A 22374-nucleotide genomic window follows, 5' to 3' on the forward strand; every position below is an offset into this window, starting at 1 on the left:
GGAGATCTACGGACTATTCCTTCGACCTCATGGCATGGTTTTTGCTCTGACGTGCACTGCCAACTGTGGGACCTTGTATAGACAGGTGTGTTCCTTTCCAAATCATGTCCAATCAATTGAATTTACCACAGGTAGACTCCAATCAAGTTGTAGAAACATCTCAAGGATGATCAATAGAAACAAGGTGCATCTAAACTCAATTCAGAGTCTGATATTAAAGGGTCTGATTAGTTATGTAAATAAGGTATTTCAGTTTTTTATTCTTAATACATTTGCAAAAAAATTCTAAAGACCGGTTTTTGCTTTGGGATTATTAGATATTGTGTGTGTAGATTGTGTGTAAATACATTTTAGAATAAGGCTGTAACATAACAAAATGTGTAAGGGGTCTGAATACTTTCCGAATGCACTGTATATTGTTTGTTGTATGCTTAATGTTTTTGAATATTAATGTATAACTAGGTACCAGGATGCACTTTTCCATGGAAACTTTTTTGGTTCTCTGCGCTTCTGTACTAGATAGATACAGTGCCTTCAGAAAGTATTCATACCCCTTGCTTATTCCACATTTTGTTGTTAAAGCCTGAATTGAACATTTATAAAATTCTTCTATTTTTTTCACACCCATCTACACACAATAAATACCCCACAATGGCAAAGTGAAAACTGTTTTTTTGAATTGTTTGCAAACATATTGAAAATGAAATACAGAAGTATTCACACCCCTGAGTCAATACTTTGCAGAAGCATCTTTCTGTCAAGTTCTGTCAAGCTGGTTGTTGATCATTGCTAAACAAGCATTTTCAGATTTAAATCAAAACTGTAACTCGGCCACTCAGGAACATTCATTGTCTTCTTGTTTAAGCAACTTCAGTGTAGATTTGGCCTTGTGTTTTAGTTCATTGTCCTGCTGAAAGGTGGAAAGCAGACTCAAATCAAATCAAATCAAATGTATTTATATAGCCCTTCGTACATCAGCTGATATCTCAAAGTGCTGTACAGAAACCCAGCCTAAAACCCCAAACAGCAAGCAATGCAGGTGTAGAAGCACGGTGGCTAGGAAAAACTCCCTAGAAAGGCCAAAACCTAGGAAAAAACCTAGAGAGGAACCAAGCTATGTGGGGTGACCCAGGTTTTCCTTTAGGATTTTGCCTGTGCTTAGCAACATTCCATTTGTTTTTTTATCTGGAAAAACTCCCCAATCCTTAACAATTACATGCATACCCATGACATGATGCAGCCATCACTTTGCTTGAAAATATGGGTGGTACTCAGCAATGTGTTGTATTGGTGCTGTTCCAAGCATAACACTTTGTATTAAAGACAAAAAGTGAATTGCTTTGCAATTTTTTTGCAGCATTACTTTAGTGCAACAGGATGCATGTTTTTGAATATTTTTTATTCTGTACAGGCTTCCAGGCTTCTCTATTTGGTTTGGTCAGGGTGTGATTTGGGGTGGGCATTCTATGTTTCGTTTTCTATGATTTGGTGTTTCTATGTTTTGGCTGGGTATGGTTCTCAATAAGGGACAGCTGTCTATCGCTGTCTCTGATTGGGAGCCATACTTAGGTAGCCCTTTTTCCCTCCTTTCTTTGTGGGAAGTTGACTTTTTTTTTAGGTCACATAGCCTTTGAAAATATTGTCATTTCACAAAACCATACCAAAACGTAGCAAAACTAACTGGAACAAGCTAGCTCGCTAGCCAAGTTGCTAGCTAGCTAAGTTAGTTAGCTAGTTTATATTAAAAGTAATACAAAATGCAACTAAACGTTTTAAAACATTAGCTGACACCTTGAGGCTTGATAGGGGGTAAAAATGTTTTTCCCAGAAGGTTAGACATTTTCGTTATTTGTTAGCTATCTAGGCTACCAGTTAGCATTTACCCCACACATCAAATTAAATTATATTTGTCACATGCGCCGAATACAACAGGTGTAGTAGACCTTACTTTGAAATGCTTACTTGCAAGCCCTTAACCAACAATGCAGTTTTATGAAAATACAACAAAAAAGTAAGCGATAAGAATGACAAAATTAAAGAGCAGCAGTAAATAACAATAGCGGGGCTATATACAGTGGGTGTTGGTACAGAGTCAATGTGCGGGAGCCCTGGTATTGAGGTCAATATGTACATGTAGGTAGAGTTATTAGCTAGCTTACCCTACTGTGTGCTGGACAAATTAGCTAATGTTTCGTCATTTTAGTTACTAAGATAAATAAAACATCTCAAATTAGCTACTCACTGTAGCATTAACTTCTTTTGAGTTACTTCTTTCTTTCTCCAGTTGTCAGTTCGACCACACACTGTTTATGCACTCATTTGTGTAGGACAAATTCAGAAATTACAGTTGGAACTCCACAGCAGAAAATATGTGATTGTTGTTGCTAGGTTACCAGTTACAGTGCTTGCTTTTAGCTTGCGGTTTGCGCACACCTTTATCCAGAGGGAATACAACAATTATAGCTAGTGTCTGAAAGAATGATATGGATTTAATATTTGTCAAATTATTGAGCATATCCTCAAAACTCAAATAATCATCAGAAGTTGTCCTTAATTAGCATATCAAGATCCTGATATGGACCACAGTCAAGAGCATATGCATTGTATGTGTGGAGAAAATGGGTAGTGTAAGGGTTTGGGTTAGGTGCTACCCAGTATGATGAAGAAAGGAGTGTCTTTTTAGTGTATTTATTTTCGTGTGTATTTGGTGGGGGGGTGGGCTTAAGGGTAGGCTTTGTCAGATAGGTGGGGCTTTAGGAGGGCCTGAAAGATAGTGATGGTCTCAGAGTCATGGATGGCTGGAGAGAGTTCCAGAGCCTAGGAGCAACCCTAGAGAAGGCCCTGTTGCCGAAGCTCTGGAGCTTCGACCTGGGGATGTCAAGGTGCTGTGGTGCAACGGAATGCGCATGTGGGTTGGTAGAGGAGAAGGTCTGAGAGGTAAGGGGTGCTGAAGGGCTTTGTAGGCCAGAAAGAGGATATTGTAATAAATGCATTGGGAGACAGGGAGCCAGTGGAGCTCACAGAGAACAGGGGTGATGTGCTGCCAGTACTTGGTGTGGGTGAGTTTTGAACAATTTGGAGTTTATGGAGGGAGCTTGAGTTGATGCCGAAGAGTAATGAGTTGTACTAGTTAAGACGGGAGGAGTTGAATGCATGTATGAGAGTTTCAGCAGCAGGACGGGAGAGGGAGGACTTGACTTTGGCAATGTTGCGGAGTTGGAAGAATGAGGATTTGATAGTTTGTCTTATGTGGTGGCGAAAGGAGAGGTTGGAGTCCAGAATGACGCCAAGGTTGCATGCATGGAGGGAGAGAAAGAGAGACAGTGGTCTCGTTAATGGTGAGGTTTCCAGCTTTGGTGAGGGTGGATTAGGTGCCTATGAGTACGAGTTCCATTTTATCACTATTGTGCTTGAGGAAGTCTTGTTGCGTAAATTTTTTATTTCAGAGAGGCAGGATTCATTGTGGGTCAGAGGTGGGTTGAGGAGGGTTTTGGTGCAGAGGAAGATCTGGGTGTCATCAGCATAGCAGTGGAAGGTTGAAGTGGCAGAGGATCTGACCTAGGGGGAGGAGGTAGATAATGAAAAGTAAGGGACACAGCACAGAGCACTGGGGGGCACCATGTATAACTGCAGCTGAGTCTGAGGTGTGGCCATTAAGGGAGATGTAGTGGGTCCAGTTTGTGAGTTATGATTGTTGCCAGGAGAGTGCAGTGCCCTCAACACCCAGAACCTCAAGCCTGGTGAGAAGGATATGATGGCTCACCTTGTCAGAAGCGGTACTCAGGTCAAGGACAATCAGGATGTTGAGGGCACCAACATCAGCAGAGGTGAGAAGGTTATTGATAACTTTGAGAAGGGCAGTTTCAGGAGGGGTGGAAACCAGACTGGACGGGCTAGAACAGGTTTTTGATTAGCAGGTGGGTTTGTAATTGGGAGACAACAGTACGATCCAGAGTCTTGGCAAGGAAGGGGAGGTTGGAAGTTATTGAGGATGATAGTGTCCAGTCCTGGCTTTGTTAAGATGGGGGTGACTCACAGATTCAAGGACCCTGCTTTAGCGGCCAATTTCGTCAACAAGAACGTGGAAGCAGCTTTGTACCACATGGTGTGGAACAAATGGTTAGCTGGTCTTCTTAGCAGGCAAGTTAGCAGGCCGGCTGGCAGACTGGTTGGCTGGCAGACTGGTTGGCTCGCGAAGCCAACTTTGCTGGGTTCATCGACACTTGAATGTCATTCTCTTTTTTAATTTATTTTTTAATTTCCATTTTCATTGGTGAGTATACAGTTGACGCTATAATGTGTGTGTACTATTCCACTCACATTATTGTTTTTTGTTTGTATCATTAATATTTTATTTTGATCTAATGCCAATATCTGGCTGTTTTCAGTAGTTTTACCATTTGTATTGCTCTTAAACAAGGTTAGTTTTCCGTAGACTCTGCTAGGGACCAATCTATGTATGTTTACTCTGGTTAAATAGTCACAAATCTCAGGTAGCACAGAGTTATAATGCTTTGCTCTAAACTTTTTTAGTATTTAGGGTTTTGCTTGCATCTCAGTTGGGGAGATGCTTCGGCAAGGGAGGGAAGGGGTTTTCCCTCTTTATTTGTATATAGTTTTTATATGTTTTTTTTTGTGCCTCTTAGCTTTTCTTTGTTTTTTAAATTTGCGCTATTAGGTTCAACTAAGATCTTTAGTTTACATTGTACCTTGTCCTTTACACATCCTCAATTAAGACATTTTAAAATTATTTTACCTTTATTTAACCAGGCAAGTCAGTTAAGAACACATTCTTATTTTCAATGACAGCCTGGGAATAGTGGGTTAACTGCCTGTTCAGGAGCAGAAAGACAGATTTGTACCTTGTCAGCTCGGGGGTTTGAACTCGCAACCTTCCGGTTACTAGTCCAACGCTCTAACCACTAGGCTACGCAGCCTAGTGTAGCCCATCCAGCTGGAGGGAATGGCTTTAACTTTCTTACTTGGAACTGCAGTGGCATAAATAACCCAGTTAAAAGTAGTAAGGTGCTACACCACCTTCATCAATTAAAACCTCACAATCTTTCTCCAAGAAACTCATTTGAAGGTATCACAACACTCAAGTCTTAGGTGCAGATGGGTGGGTCAGGTGTTCCATTCCTCATTTCAGAGTAAGGCAAGAGGGGTGGCTATTTTACTTCACAGATCGGTACCTTTTACATGTTCTAATGTGATTGCAGATCCCCATGGTAGATACATAATTGTCAGTATTAGGCTGCTCAATACGAATGTACTTCTTGTTAATATTTATGCTCAATGGTGGGACAATGGTGATTTTTTTTCAAATCGGTTTTCTCTACACTGCCCGATATGTCTTCTTATATGTTGATATTAGGTGGTGATTTTAACTGTTGGTTAGACCCACATTTGGATCGATCCTCCACTAAACCTACTACCTTGTCAACCTCAGCTAGAGTTGTCCAAACCTTTATGTCTGAATTTGCAGTTTCAGACCCTTGGAAAATATGCTTTTCCAGATAGATTAAACACTCCTTTTTTTCTCATCGGTTCACCACACTTTTACCCGCATAGACTACTTCTTTGTAGATGACAGACTTCTCAATTCCATATCTTCATGTACATATAATCGAATTGTTGTATCTGACCACGCCCATGTTATCATAGAAGTCTTTCAAACTGTTGACAATCTGCGACCGCCTTAGCGGCTAAATACTCAACTGCTCAGTAATGAACACTTTGTCAATTTTGTTTTTGGTCTAATCGACATTTTCACGAGTATAAATGGAACCCCAAACATCTCTGCATCTACTCTCAGGGAAACTTTGAAAGCTTATATCAGGTGAAATTATTCATGCACCGCACATGAAAACAAACTGAAAAGGGATAGGCATTCTATGTTAACACGCTGTATTGCCCAATTAGATGATATTTATGTCGTTTCACCATCTACGGATATTTATAAGGAGTGTTTAACTTTGCAAGCAGAATTTGACACATTATTAACCTCTCTGGGATATTCGAGACGGTAGCGTCCCACCTCAACAACAGCCAGTGAAAGTGCAGGGCGCCAAATTCAAAACAAGAGAAATCCCATAATTAAATTATTCAAACATAGAAGTATTTCACATCATTTTAAAGATAAACTTGTTGTAAATCCAGCCACAGTGTCCGGTTTCAAAAAGGCTTTACCACGAAAGCACACCAAAGGATTATGTTAGGTCAAGGCTTAATGCTATGCTAGGCTATCAATACTGTTACACAAATGCTTGTTTAGCTATGGTTCAAAAGCATATTTTGAAAATCTGAGATGACAGTGTTATTAACAAAAGTCTAAGCTTGAGAGCTAATATATTTATTTCATTTCATTTGCGATTTTCATGAATAGTTAACATAGTGTTATGCTAATGAGCTTGCAAAGAGAATTACACTCCTGGATACATTTTTTTTTCGTAGCTAAACGTGATGAACAAAACGGAGCGATTTGTCCTACACAAATAATATTTTTGTAAAAACTGAACATTTGCTATCTAACTGAGAGTCTCCTCATTGAAAACATTTTAAGTTCTTCAAAGGTAAATTATTTTATTTGAATGCATTTCTTGTTTTTGTGAAAATGTTGCATGCTGAATGCTAGGCTAAATGCTATGCTAGGCTATCAATACTCTTACACTTTGGAAAATCTGAGATGACAGTGTTGTTAACAAAAGGCTAAGCTTGAGAGCAAATATATTTATTTAATTTCATTTGCGATTTTCATGAATAGTTAACGTTGCGTTATGGTAATGAGCTTGAGGCTGTATTCACGATCCCGGATCCGGGATGGTTAGAATGAAGAGGTTAACCTCTTTAGGCTAGTATTTTGATGTTTGGATGAAACATTTCCCCAAAGTAAACTGCCTATTTCTCAGGCCCAGAAGCTAGAATATGCATATAATTGGCAGATTAGGATAGAAAACACTCTAAAGTTTCGAAAACTGTCCAAATATTGTCTGTGAGTATAACAGAACTGATATGGCAGGCGAAAACCTGAGGAAAATCCATCCAGGAAGTGCTGTTTTTCTGAAACTACTCTTTTCCATTGCAAGCCTATCCTCTGTCATGACGTTGGCCTGAGGGGTAGGTTTATGACAGTCATAAATACCTCTTCCCCCCTTTTTCCTCTCTCTACCCTACTGATGTTACATTTGCAAAAACGTTGGTTAACATAGAGATTCTGGGAACATCAAAAGGTGGGGGGAAATTAACTATATTCTGGTAATCCGAACAATTGAACATATGCGGTGGTACTTAATGAATATGATGTCAGTTCGGTTGTCATCTGAGACATTCTCATCAATGATAAGATGACTTAAACTCTACAGTGGAAAGTCTACACATCAGAGTTATCGGATTCACATAGAATTGTTGTTTAATTGAAATGTTTGAATATGAAATGATTCATGATGGGATGAAATGTGATTTTAGCTTCTAAAATGTGAGAAGGGCTGCATAAGATAGGGCTGCTCAATCAGTGGCCCGCCCCTGTGAAGGAACATGGGCTATAAAACTTTTCAAACACGCCCTCCTCTCCCTTCCTATATAAGCCCTTGACGACAATATAACTTCCTATTCCGATGACGTGAGGATGACGGTCCAGTGTCAGAATGGTTCAGATAATAACTACAGAACGAAGCCAACATCAGCATGAGCTTGGTTGCGAACGGTATGAACTTTGAACTCTTATTCACTAAAGAAGTGATACCTCCTAGCCGTTGAGTGCGCAACAGCAGATGCAACGAGGGTTAGGAAGGAACAGACTGTCACGTTCTGTCCATCGTTCGTATGTGTTTTCCTTGTTTTAGTGTTGGTCAGGACGTGAGCTGGGTGGGCATTCTATGTTGTGTGTCTGGTTTGTCTATTTCTATGTTTGGCCTGATATGGTTCTCAATCAGAGGCAGGTGTTAGTCATTGTCTCTGATTGGGAACCATATTTAGGTAGCCTGTTTTGTGTTGGGTTTTGTGGGTGATTGTTCCTGTCTCTGTGTTTTGCACCAGATAGGGCTGTTTTTGGTTTCCCAAGTTTATTGTTTTTGTAGTGTTCATGTTTATCAGTGTTTATTAAACATGAGTCAATATAACCACGCTGCGTTTTGGTCCTCCTCTACTTCACCACAGGAAAACCCTGACAGAATCACCCACCAACCAAGGACCAAGCGGCGTGGTAACGGGCAACGGCAAAAGCAGAAGCAGGAGAAGGAACAGAGGCAGCAGCAACAGGAGCAGCAGCAGCAGCAGCAGTGGGAGATGCTGCACTCTTTGGATAAATGGACTTGGAGGGAGATCCTTGACGGAAAAGGACCCTGGGCAGAGCCATGGATGGAATTGGAGCTGTCGGCGAAGCAGAGTGCTGAGTCTGAGAGTGTGGAGGATGTATTGGACAGAGTAGAAAGAAAGCTGTTGGTTTGGCATAGTATGCACGGCATACCAGTGCCAGCACCACGCATCAGGCCTACAGTGCGTCCCGCCTGTCCAGCGCTGCCGGAGCCTTCCTCCTCTCCAGCGCAGCCAGAGTCTCCCGCCTGTCCGGCGCTGTCAGAGCTACCGCCCCTCATGCCAGAGGCGCCAGTGGCCCTCATTCCAGAGGCACCAGTGCTCCTCAGTCCAGCGCTGCCAGAGCCTTTTTCTCCAGTCTGCCCAGCGCCGCCAGTGCCGCCAGTCTGCCCAGCGCCGCCAGTGCCGCTAGTCTGCCCAGCGCCGCCAGTGCCGCCAGTCTGCCCAGCGCCGCCAGTGCCGCCAGTCAGCCAGGATCCGCCAGTCGGCCAGGATCCGCCAGTCTGCCAGGATCCGCCAGATCTGCCAGTCGGCCAGGATCTGCCAGTCGGCCAAGTTCTGCCAGTCGGCCAGGATCTGCCAGTCGGCCAGGATCTGCCAGTTGGCCAGGATCTGCCAGTCGGCCAGGATCTGCCAGTCGGCCAGGATCAGTTAGATCAGCCAGGATCAGTTAGAGCCGCCAGTCAGCCAGGATCCGCCAGTCAGCCAGGATCCGCCAGTCTGCCAGGATCCGCCAGTCTGCCAGGATCCGCCAGTCTGCCAGGATCCGCCAGTCAGCCAGGATCCGCCAGTCAGCCAGGATCTGCCAGAACTGCCAGTCAGCCAGGATCCGCCAGTCTGCCAGGATCCGCCAGAACTGCCAGACGGCCAGGATCCGCCAGTCGGCCAGGATCCGCCAGTCGGCCAGGATCAGTTAGATCTGCCATTCAGCCAGGATCCGCCAGTCTGCCAGGATCCACCAGTCAGCCAGGATCCGCTAGAAGTGCCAGTCAGCCAGGATCTGCCAGATCCGCTAGTCAGCCAGGATCAGCCAGGATCTGCCAGTCAGCCAGGATCTGCCGGAACCACCAGCCAGCCGTCCAGGATCTGGTAGATCCATCAACCTGCCTGAGCTTCCTCTCACTCCTGAGCTTCCTCTCGGTCCCGAGCTTCCTCTCGGTCCCGAGCTTCCCCTCGGTCCCGAGCTTCCCCTCGGTCCCGAGCTTCCCCTCGGTCCCGAGCTACCTCAGTCCAGTGGGGCCCATTGTCAGGTTTCCTAGGCCAAGGTTAGCGGCGAGGGTCGCCACTCAAGGGACACTAAGGAGGTGGACTTAGACAATTATGGAGTGGGGACCACGTCCAGCGCCAGAGCCGCCACCGCGGAGAGATGCCCACCCAGACCCTCCCCTATAGGTTTAGGTTGTGCGTTCGGAATCCGCACCTTGGGGGGGGCTCTGTCACGTTCTGTCCATCGTTCGTATGTGTTTTCCTTGTTTTAGTGTTGGTCAGGACGTGAGCTGGGTGGGCATTCTATGTTGTGTGTCTGGTTTGTCTATTTCTATGTTTGGCCTGATATGGTTCTCAATCAGAGGCAGGTGTTAGTCATTGTCTCTGATTGGGAACCATATTTAGGTAGCCTGTTGTGTGTTGGGTTTTGTGGGTGATTGTTCCTGTCTCTGTGTTTTGCACCAGATAGGGCTGTTTTTGGTTTTCCAAGTTTATTGTTTTTGTAGTGTTCATGTTTATCCGTGTTTATTAAACATGAGTCAATATAACCACGCTGCGTTTTGGTCCTCCTCTACTTCACCACAGGAAAACCCTGACACAGACAGAGTATCCCGTCCATCACCCAACAACGTTACTACAATGTATCCAATTGACAACCAGAGACATTCTTCAAAGGACTCGGTTTGGCAACACGGCTCAGAGTAAATATTTATTGCATTTTCCTTTTCCAAATGGGCGGTAATTTAGAATGCATCAGATACTGTATTTACGATAGCACAGCTTCTCCCTGTGTCGCTCAGTCTTCCCGCTCTTTCACTCAAACCCAGCCCTTTTCCTTTGGGTAACAAGCTGTCATATCTGTTCCGCCCGCTAGGGACGTTTTCCTTTATGACGTAATTTGTAATCAAGTTATGATTTGATTACATGTGTGTGTAATTCTGTGTGATTAGTTAGGTATTTAGTAAATAAATAATTAAACCCAATTTTGTATTGCTGATTCAAATTGTTAGCTAGGGTTCGTGCAGATAACCAAGAATGTACAACTTTTAGATGAGACTGAATTAAGATGAGGATTAATATTGACTGCTATTGATGTAAAATATTACTAGGTCTTTAAGAGTTTATTCGGAAGATAACAGCTCTATAAATATTATTTCGTGGTGTCCGACTCTCTAGTTAATTACATTTACATGATGAGCTCAATCAGGTAATAGTAATTACGGAGAAATTATTTTATAGAATAGCATGTCATATTACTTAATCCGGCATAGCCAAAGACACGACACCGGGAGCGAGACCTTTTCTTTCTCTCTTCTATTGAAAAGGCTGAAATATTATCGATTATTTATTGTAAAAACAACCTGAGGATTGATTATAAAAAACGTTTGACATGTTTCTACGAACTTTACGGATACTATTTGGAATTTGTCTGCCCGTCGTGACTGCACGAGCCTGTGGATTACTGAACAAAACGTGCCAACCAAATGGAGGTTTTTGGATATAAAGAGAATCTTTATCGAACAAAACAAACATTTATTGTGTAACTGGGAGTCTCGTGAGTGCAAACATACGAAGATCCTCAAAGGTAAGTGATTAATTGTATTGCTTTTCTGACTTTCGTGACCAATCTACTTTGCTACTAGCTGTTTGTCATATTTGTCTGCTGAGAGCTGTCCTCACATAATCGCATGGTTTGCTTTCACCGTAAAGCCTTTTTGAAATCTGACACGCCGGCTGGATTAACAACAAGTTAAACTGTGTTTTGGTGTATTGCACTTGTGATTCATGAAAATTAAATATTTTTAATAATTACATTTTAATTTGGCGCTCTGCAATTCACCGGATGTAGACAAAAATAATCCCGCTAAAGGGATCTGAGTGGCAAGAGGTTTTAATATGGCCGCAAGAAAATCCCCTTTACGTAACTTGCCATTTAAAATTGCTCACAGTAGCTTTATTTATCTCGGGGTACATCAGATTTGAAATAGTTTTTCAAGCCAACTTTGCTCCTCTTTCAACCCTCACTAAGGACGATTTGGAAAGCTGTGTTTGCTACACCTAACCTTAGTCACAATAATTAATTGTATTAATATGAATTACTCTCCCTAAATTCTTTTATCTCTATCAGTACCTACCGATTTTTCTTCCCAATACATTTTTCAAAAAGATCGACGGCCCAATTGTACCTTTTTATATGGGACAAAAAGCCCCCTAGGATACGAAAACAGCTTTTGCAGAGGCCCAAACCAGATGGCGGTCGAGCTCTACCGGATTTCAGATTCTATTATTGGGCCGCTAACCTTAGGCTCATTCAGTACTGGTTGCAGAGAGATATTCCCACCCCCAATTTGGCTATAGATGGAAGCCGCCTCATCTATACCGGCATCATTGTCTTCACTCGCTCACTCCTCCATTACAGGCCCTTACTCTTCCTTCACCAAAAATATGTGTCAAAACAACATTGAACATCTGGAATCAATTTATCCGCCACTTTGGGTTTCAGACAACCTCTTCTTTTGCTACTGTAGCCTCAAATCCAGCTTTTCCCCCATCTATGATTGATGGTGCTTTCTCAACATGGTCTCGGCATTAAAAGATTCAGAGATCTCTATATTAACAATACGTTTAGTAATTTGAACAATTATCAGATAAATTTGGCCTCCCCAGACATAATTTTTTGAGGATCTTACAAGTCCAGAGTTACGTCCACAGCATAGATCCCTGATTCCCCACCCTTCTTATCCCTCTTCCTACTCCGAAAGACACCTTGTCAATAATCTTTAGTCAAATTTTCTCACTACAAATCAGCTCATTAAACAATATTACCGTAAATCCTCATGGGAGGAGGAAATGTCTGATGAACTATGGGAAGGGGCACTCAAAAGAGTACCTACCTCTTCTATTTGCGCTCGACACATTCTCATTCAATGCAAACTCATTCATAGGGCCCACTGGACCAAAGCAAGATGATCCTAAATTTAAAAGGATGTGAACCATAATTGTGTACGTTGTAACCAGTCTCCTGCTAATCATGTACACATGTTTTGGTGTTGCCCATCTCTTGTTGGTTTCTGCAAAGACACTTTAACACACTCTCAGAATTAAGTTGCACAGAGATCGAGCCAGATCCTTTTATTGCATTATTTGGGGTTTCCTTACCCACAACACAATTGACCAAAATGAATAAGGATGTAATTGCCTTTGTCACTTTGTTAATGAGACGATTAGTTTTACATACATGGAAATCCTCTGCACCCCCTTCTCATGCTCTTTGGATTAAATCCGTTTTGAATTGCATAAAGTTGGGAAAAATTAAACACGCACTCAATGGGTCTATAGACAAATTCTATGCCATGTGGGCTCCCTTCTTTTCTTATGTTAAATGACTACATTTCCCTGCAGTGCCAGAGTGATGTATATTTATATATTGGTGATTTATATATTGGTGATGTAAGAGGCCTGGTATGTATATACGTGACATCTCGGATGTTAAGGAGTGTATGATCTGTGCTACTTGACCTGTAACAACTGTATCAAAATATATATAATTTCTTATGTTTTAATTTTTTATATTTGTTTTGCTCTATTGTCTTTGATGTGTTTTATATTACTACCAAATAACTTACAAATGCAACTATTTTGTAAATGCTGTTGTTGAAAATTCAATAAACAAAGTAAAGATGGGGTGACTGTAGCTGTTTTGTAGTTGGAAGGGGAAAGTTCCGTGGGAGAGGTTGTTGATGTGTGTGATATATGGACAGAGAGCCAAGTAGGCAGGCTTTAATGAGAACAGGGGAGTCTTGGATGGCATGGTGAGTTTTGAGATATATGGAGAGTAAATGGGGGCAAATTCGGAGAGCAGGGGTGACAGTTTGGAGGTAGACGGGGGAGGGGCGGTTAACCTGTCTAGGACTGGGACTCCGCCAACAGCCAATAAAATTGCAGGGCTGTCACGTTCTGACCTTTATTTCCTTTGTTTTGTCTTTATTTAGTATGGTCAGGGTGTGAGTTGGGGTGGGCAGTCTGTGTGTTTTTCTATGTTGGAGTTTTGAGTTCAGCCTAGTATGGTTCTTAATCAGAGGCAGGTGTCGTTAGTTGTCTCTGATTGAGAATCATACTTAGGTAGCCTGGGTTTCACTTTTGGTTTGTGGGTAGTGTTTTCCGTGTGTGTGTTTGTTGCCACACGGTAATGTTTAGTTCGTTTCACATTTATTGTTTTGTAGTGTTCAATTTATGTCTTTAAATAAACATTATGGACACTTACCACGCTGCGCATTGGTCCTCCGATCCTTCTCGCTTCTCCTCCTCAGAAGAGGAGGAGGAATGCCGTTACAAGGGCGCCAAATGCAAATCAACAGAAATCTCATAAATCACATTTCTCAAACATACAAGTACTTGGCACCATTTTAAAGATAAAATTCTCGTTAATCCAGCATCAGTGTCTTATTTCAAAAATACTTTATAGCGAAAGCTCCACAAACTATTATGTTAGGTCACCACCAAGTCACAGAAAAACACAGCCATTTTTCCAGCCAAAGAGAGGAGTCACAAATAGCACAAATAGAGATAAAATTAATCACTAACCTTTGATGATGTTCATCAGATGACACTCATAGGATTTCATGTTACACAATACATGTATGTTTTGTTCAATAAAGTGCATGTTTATATCCAAAATTCTCAGTGTACATTGGTGTGTTATGTTCAGTAGTTCAAAAACATGCTGTGATTTTGCAGAGAGCCACATCAATTCACAGAAATACTCATAAATGTTGATTACAATTCAAGTGTTATGCATGGAACTTTAGATACACTTCTCCTTAATGCAACCGCTGTGTCAGATTTCAAAAAAGCTTTACCGAAAAAGCATAATCTGAGTACGGCGCTCAGAGCCCAAACCAGCCAAAAATAAATATCCGCCATGTTACGCAGTCAACAATAGTCAGAAATAGCATTATAAATATTCACTTACCTTTGATGATCTTCATCAGAATGCACTCCCAGGAATCCCAGTTCCACAATAAATGTTTGATTTGTTCGATAATGTCCATCATTTATGTCCAAATGGCCTCTTTTGTTAGGGCTTTTGGTAAACAAATCCAAACTCGCGTTTAGGTCCAGCCAAACGAAAAGTTAAAAAAGTTATATTACAGGTCATAGAAACTTGTCAAACTAAGTATAGAATCAATCTTTAGGATGTTTTTATCATAAATGTTCAATAATGATCCAACCGGAGAATTCCATTGTCTGTAGAAAAGCAAAGGAACGGGAGATACCACTCATGTGAACACGTGTGACTGAGATCAAGGCTGCTGCCAGACCTCTGACTCAATCAGCTCTCATTCTGCCCCCCTTCACAGTAGAAGCCTGAAACAACGTTCTAAAGACTGTTGACATCTAGTGGAAGCCTTAGGAAGTGCAAGATGACCCATATCCCACTGTGTATTCGATAGGGGCTGAGTTCAAAAACTACAAACCTCAAATTTCCCACTTCCTGTTTCGATTTCTTTTCAGGCTTTTGCCTGCCATATACGTTATGTTATACTCACAGACATTATTCAAACAGTTTTAGAAACTTCAGAGTGTTTTCTATCCAATACTAATAATACTATGCATATATTAGCATCTGAGTAGGAGGCAGTTTACTCTGGGCACACTATTTATCCAAAATCGAAAATGCTGCCCCCTATCCCAAAGAAGTTAAGAGCGATTGATCAGTCAGTAAGGTTTTTTTTGGTGATCTTGTCCTTGAAAAACTAAAGGAAGGAGTTTTAGAGTTCAGTGGAGGAAGTGGAGAAGGTGTGGTCACGGGGCTGAAGTGGCTTGCTGACAGTGGATAACAGAGTCTGGGAGTTCTTATTGGAGCTGCTGATGATGTTGCAGAAATAAGTGGACCTGGCAACACTGAGGGCATCACTGTAGGTGGTGTTTGTAGGCCAGACTTCCTGCTCAGCCGCTCCAGGTGGCGGCCAGCATGCTTCTGGGCGTGGAGCTCGGGTAAACCAGGATGGGGAGGAGGGGAAGGAGCAAAAGAGAGGTTTAGTTTGGAGTGGGCCAGAGAGTTGAGTGAGACAGAGCATTGAATTTGGCAACTAGTTCATCAGGTGAGTTGGAGGTGTGGTCAATGGGCAGGGCGGAGCAGATGGCATCAGAGCTTTGATGTTGTGGAAGGAGATGAGGCATTTGTCAGTGTTGTGTGGTGAGTATGAGGTAAGATAGAAATTAAGAATCTTGTGTTCAGACAGCGGGAATAGGGAGGGGGAAGTATAAGTTAGGTTGAGGCCAACAAAGTAAACAAGGTCAAGTATGTGTCCCTTGATGTGAGTGGGAAAATTGACATGTTAGGTAATATTGAAACAGTACCTAACGGCCATGAAATCAGAAGCGAGTTTGTGTGCACGTGAGTAATTCCGACAGTTCAGAGAGGAATGATTCGTTAGCTTTACACCCTGACTACACTGCTCGCGTCGTGTGTTGCAAAATGAATGTAGAAATCTATATTATATATAGATATATATCTATATATCTATATAGGACAAATTAGCTAGCAAGTGCAAGCTAGCTAGAAATGCACTGAATTTTGTCTCATGTATAATAAATTCTATACATTAGTTTATACTGATTTTATCATGCATTTTCGTTAACTGTAATTTTGTATTTTTTTCTAAAAGATTGTCAGTTGGATATGCTCTCTGCAAGGTTTTGTATATCTTCCCTATCATATGAACATCCTTTTCTGACTCAAAAATATTCCCTCAAGGTTGCTCTGATGTCCAAAAGATTTCATATCAGAATTTTGTGATATGTAACTTTTAAGTTGCATGTAATACTGAACAAAAATATAAACACAACATGTAACAATTTCAAAGATTTTACTGAGTTACAGTTGATTGAAGGAAATCAGTCAATTGAAATACATTCATTAGGCCCTAACCTATGGATTTAGGCTCACCGCTGGGGAGCCAGGCCCACCCTCTGGGAAGCCAGGCCCAGCCAATCAGAATGAGTTTTTTCCAACAAAAGGGCTTTTTTTGGCAGAAATACTCCTCAGCACCCCTTCCTCGGATGATATCGTAGGTGAATAAGCCATATGGGGTGGTCCTGGGCTGGCGTGGTTACATGTGGTCTACGTTTGTGAGGTCGGTTGGGTGTACTGCCAAATTCTCTAAAACAATGTTGGAGGCGGCTTATGCTTGAGAAATGAACATTCAGTTCCCTGGCAACAGCTCTGTTGAACATTCCTGCAGTCAGCACGCCAATTGTTCGCTCCCTCAACTTGAGACATCAGTGACAAAACTGCACATTTTAGAATGACATTTTCTGTCCCCAGCACAAGATTCACCTGTTTAATGATCATGCTGTTTAATCAGATTCTTGATATGCCACACCTGCCAGGTAAATGGATTATCTTGGCAAAGCATAAATGCTCACTAACAGGGATTTTGTGTACATTTGAGAGAAAAGCTTTTGGGTATATGGAACATTTCTGGTATCTTTTATTTTAACTCATGAAATAATTTTTGTTCAGTGTACAATGTTGTTGCTCCATCTTCAGTTTTCTACTGTAGCAGTCATTAAGCTCTGTAACTGTTTCAACGTCACCATTGGCCTCATGGTGAAATCCCTGAGTGGTTTCCTTCCTCTCCGGCAACTGAGTTAGGAAGGACGCCTTTATCTTTGTAGTGACTGGGTGTATTGATACACCATCAAAAGTGGAATTAATAACTTCACCATGCTCAAAGTGATATTCAATGTATGTTTATTTTATCATTACCCATCTACCGATAGATGCCCTTCTTTGCGAGGTATTGGAAAACCTCCCTGGTCTTTGTTGTTGAATCTGTGTTTGAAATTCACTGCTCGACTGGGAGACCTTACAGATAATTGTATGTGTAGGATACAAAGATGAGGTAGTCATTAAAATATAATGTTAAACACTATTATTGCACACAGAGTGAGTCCATGTAACTTATGTGACTTTTTAAGCTAACCTTTACTCCTTAACTTATTTAGGCTTGCCATAACAAAGGAGTTGAATAATTATTGACTCAAAACATTTCCTAAAAATTATGGGGCATTATGGGGCATTGTGTGTCGACCAGTGATTCAAAACTCACTTTAAATTCAGGCTGTAACACAACAAAATGCGGAAAAAGTCAAGGGGTGTGAATACTTTCAGAAGGGACTGTATATTGTTTGTTGCATGCTTAATGTTTGAATATTCATGTATAACTGGGTACCAGGATGCACTGTTCCATGGAACCTTTTTAGGCCCTCAACACTACTGTACGAGATAGATAATGTACTTTAATAATCCATGAAGGGAAATGTAATATTAATGCCCCATGTTTGTGCACGTGTGTGTGTTTTATGGTGGGTGAATACTAGGTACCAGGATCTCGCCCTTAGCGCTCTTGAAATAGGCTCCTGGTCGTCTATCACTCTTCAGCTACCAGGTTGCCAAATATGCCAAATTTCCCTTTCACTGGCACTATACATTGAGTATACAAAACATTAAGAACACCTGCTATTTCCATGACATAGACTGACCAGGTGAAAGCTATGATCCCTTATTGATATAATTTGTTAAATCCACTTCAATCAGTGTAGATGAAGGGGAGGAGACAGGTCAAAAAATATATTTTTAAGCCTTGACAATTGAATTGTGTATGTGTGCGTGCCATTGAGGGTGAACTGGCAAGACAAAATATTTAAGTGCCTTTGAACGGTGTATGGTAGTAGGTTTCAGGTGCATCGGTTTGTGTCAAGAATTACAACGCTGCTGGGTTTTTGACTCATAACAGTTTCCTGTGTGTATTAACAATGGTCTACCAAAAGAACATCTAGCCAATTTGACACAACTGTGGGAAGCATTGGAGTCAACATGGGGCAGCAACCCTGTGGAACGCTTTCGACACCTTGTAGAGTCCATTCCCCGGCGAATTGAGTCTGTTCTGAGGGCAGGGGGGGGGAGTGGAGTGCCTGGATACAGCCTTTAGCTGTGGTATATTGGCCATATACCACAAACTCCTGAGGTGTCTTATTGCTATTATAAACTGGTTAACAACGTAATTCTAACAGTAAAAATGCATATTTTTTGTCATACCCGTGGTATACGTCCTCATATACCATGGCTCTCAGCCAATAAGCATTCAGGGCTCGAACCCCCCAGTTTATATTGTTCTCTGTATGCTGAATGCATGCCAATTTGCAAAAAGTTGTGAAAAGGTTGTACATAATTACATAAATACAATAACATAAGCACATAAGGGTATGCACACATCTACTTTCGTAATTAATGATGATGGCTAATTCATACAAAATTGTATTTTGAGGATGCCATTCAGGAAGGGAAACTGAATGAGTGTTTTTTATTGTTCAGTGATCATCTAGAATGAATTCCTTAACAGTCCAACGATCTTCCCCTATTGCTCATCATATCTTTGAAATGAGGCCATTCCAACAAAACAAACAAACAACAACAAAGCTCATCCCGGAACCTCATTGTGATTAGCTACAGTTTCGTCACAGACTCAGACACTAACCCTCTCCCCTCAGAGATGAATTGCTTCCTGAATTAATCCAGAGTGTTTGTCCTTTAACATTTTCAACTGAATCCCTCCCCTTGATGGATTTCCAACCTGATATGCTCCCCCTTTTAACAGCCAATAACTGAAATGTGCAAATATTGTTTTAATTTTGTGAATAATTCTCTCAACTGTATACAGTTTGGTGGAAATACTGTACCAGGCTTTCCTTTCCAAATTAAACAGAAATGACTCTGAGTTGTTAAGTAGCAATGCTTGTGTTACAGTACAGGATGTACACATGATATGTTTAAGGTAATGAATTTCCTTTGTGAGTGAGAATGATGCACACTGTCTGCTGTCTGGTGGAGAGGCAGGCAGTGGCACGCTGGAGGAAAGGATAGAGAGAGATACAGAGAGAGAGCGTGAGGGAGGGGGGAGAGAGTGAAGGAGACGCCAGTGCTGTGTCTGTGAGGGGTGAGTTCCTTGACCTCTGGTTTCTTGCTGCAGTGACAGTAACCGTAACACAACCTTCTCTATGTAATGCAGGTGGAGTGGTCGCAGAGTCCTCAGCCCATGGAAGTGCGTGTGCGCTGCCTACGGGCAGTCAGGGACAAGCTGCCCAGGGGCCTTTACAGCCTCAGTGTGGCCCTCCACAGCCGTCTGGGAGGCCCCGCCCTCACCTGGTCCTGTCTGAAGGAGGAGCAGTGGGCTGGGACCACAGAGCCTGTGGAGCACAGGGGCCACTTCTACGACACAGAGCTGCACGTCAACCAGAGCCTGTTCACTGTACGTAAGCATCACAGGGATGGGGACTGCTCCTCCGCTCCAATCGGGTGACAAACACATTTAGTTTAGCCCCCCATCCTGTCCTTCCTCTATTGAGAGTAATGTGTTTTTATTCAGGAGGGGAAGGACAGGATGTGATTTGTGGCGATGGGAGTTCATTCAATAAGACCCTCTTTTATTGAAACGATGCTCGGGGAAGCCGCTCAAGAAATAGTCCTTGAGATATGTGCAATGATGGAGGGAAAAAAAACCAACATATTCTTCATCTGAAAGCAATTCTGACACTGAGGGGCTCTGGATTAAAACATGTTCACTTCCAAGAGGGGGAAAAGTCTTTGACATGAAACCCAACACTGAATTAGCTAAATACTATCTTTAAAAACAAACAGGAGTTATCTGTCAGATAAAAAAATGACAATGCACACATGCGGTATTGAAATAACGGTTACAGCACGATGTAGGTTTAATTTGTTTTCCACCGCAATAATTCCAACTTCTCTTCTTTCCAATGGTTTACTCTTTGGCTGCAGTGTAGGCTGTAGATTGAAAGGGGTTATGAAAATTTATATTAAACAGTAACTGTGTATATGAGGATGGAGAGACATTGTATTAAAATATGCCAGTGAGAGCCTCTAGGTTTGACTTGGGGGAAATCCAATATGAATAAAACAGCAACTTTTCAAACATGACATTTAATCCATGCATGTAAATCAAAAGAGAGATATATTATTCATTTATATAAGGGCATAGTGTTTTATTGGAATGAAAATGAAGTACAAATGCACTGAAAAATGTAGTGTATTTTCCAGAAGTCTATATGAGCAGCCATCGTGCAGTATGCCCGAGCTGCAACGGTGACTAAAGTAGGCCTCTACAGTGGTATTTTTAGACGTGGAACTTGGCAAATGAAACTATTTCCACTGTAACACCCTGGATAAAGTCTTGATACTTATTACTCAGTTTGACTAAAACATTTCACTCCAAATTCTATTGAACGTTATTAGTTCAGCTGCGTTTTCAGAGGATGGTTAGCATAGCAGTAGCATGTGCCACAGTTTTAGGTCTTATAAGTATTTTTTATTTAACCTTTATTTTAACAGGGAGTCCCACTGATGCCAAGGTCTCTTTCACAAGAGAGCCCTGTGAACATTTTACATTTTTAAAAGGGAGCCCTTCGAAATGTAACCTAATCCTAAATCATCTCTGTACTGTTCAAAGCACTTGTTGGCACTACAACAACAAATGCAAACAACAATAAACATGTCAGATAGTGGATGATGACCAGAAAGTCATGTTTATTCATTGCTATAAGATGCCTGATGCAATGCTGATACCAACATATGAAAACTATAAAAGCTAATCCACAATTTGTTTCCCTCCTGATCCGTTTTTCCAAAGTGTTAAGATGCAGAAGGACTGTCTAGATAGTCAGTGTTCCAATGGCAACTCTAAAGGGCCTTATCACATGTGGCCACTGTCAATGCACTGCTACAGTAGGTGGGCGTATTCATCAAGCCTCAGTCTCCTGATTATATTGTCTCGGGCTCCATCTGACATAAAGGACGGCGTAAGCCACCGAAACTGAATGCGGACCTCGCTGGGAAAGGCTGTAGGATCTGATTCAGAGGTATAAGGGTTTAAGTACGGAACTGCAAACACCTTGTGTCACTCTCAATCCTCTAGTCTCTCCCCAACCCTGGCTCTTATTTATAGATGTTGTTGTTAGCTGTGGAACCACTGCTGATCAGATTTGTCTGAGACTATCTGGATTGGCTCGAGTGTTTTTCTCTTTGCCCACGTTATCGTGCGATTTTGGGAGTGTGTTTGCGGTGCCTTCTGAGAGGAAATGAGGAATTAGCAACAGTAGGAGGAAGCCAGGAGCTTATTTTTGTTTTTGGTTCCCCTGTTCTTTGTGTGTGTGTTTGGGGTTCGTTTTACCAGGAACACTGCACTTCAATTTGATCTGTCTTAAAGATTCTTGCGAGGAGGCTGCACACATGAAGGGTGTCAGGCCCACGGTCTTAGCACAGTGTTTACTTCAAGTGGGTAGAAGCATAAGATCCAACATCTTAATATTGAAGGGGAGGAAGAGGATGGAAAGCATGGCATGATAAACTAAATCTTTGGATTTTCACCCAATCTTGTCTTTTTTCCCCCTCAGCCCTTCATCTTTCTTTTTTCCAGTCATTGTTCTAATTCCTCAACTTTTTTCTTCTCCGTTTTTTTCCGAAAGAAAGTGTTTTAAATTAATTTCCCAGAGACGGAGGAACGATAGATAAAGTTCTAAAATTGAGTCATCTTGAGTGTTAGTTTGGACAGTCGTTCTTTTCCCTCTTTTTCCTCCATTCCTTTTTTTCTCTCCTTTCAAGATTGGGGCAGCAAATATCAGTCTGTTTTTAATGAAATGTGATAGTTGAATGGTTTAATAGGCGGTTCCACCAGGCCAAGGCAAACTGGAACACTGGACCATATGTTTCTGTTTGCTGCACCACCTGAGAAAGCCTGTCGTGCATCTCATCCAGACCTGGCAGGCTCTCTCAGG

At 41.8% G+C, this 22374-nt stretch overlaps 1 protein-coding gene across 5 annotated transcripts in view; it reads left to right on the top strand.

Annotated features, from left to right (window-relative positions):
- ofcc1 (orofacial cleft 1 candidate 1) overlaps positions 1–22374 on the top strand; it is a 186107-nt gene that overhangs the window by 23670 nt on the left and 140063 nt on the right. For all 5 annotated transcript variants that reach the window (XM_035756714.2, XM_035756693.2, XM_035756686.2 and 2 more), the window contains one exon: positions 19593–19832. In XM_035756714.2, the coding sequence (XP_035612607.1) occupies positions 19593–19832 (240 nt within the window). The remainder of the gene's footprint in view (positions 1–19592; positions 19833–22374) is intronic.

The sequence above is a fragment of the Oncorhynchus keta genome, chromosome 4 (assembly GCF_023373465.1).
Source record: "Oncorhynchus keta strain PuntledgeMale-10-30-2019 chromosome 4, Oket_V2, whole genome shotgun sequence".
Classification (NCBI taxonomy): domain Eukaryota; kingdom Metazoa; phylum Chordata; class Actinopteri; order Salmoniformes; family Salmonidae; genus Oncorhynchus; species Oncorhynchus keta.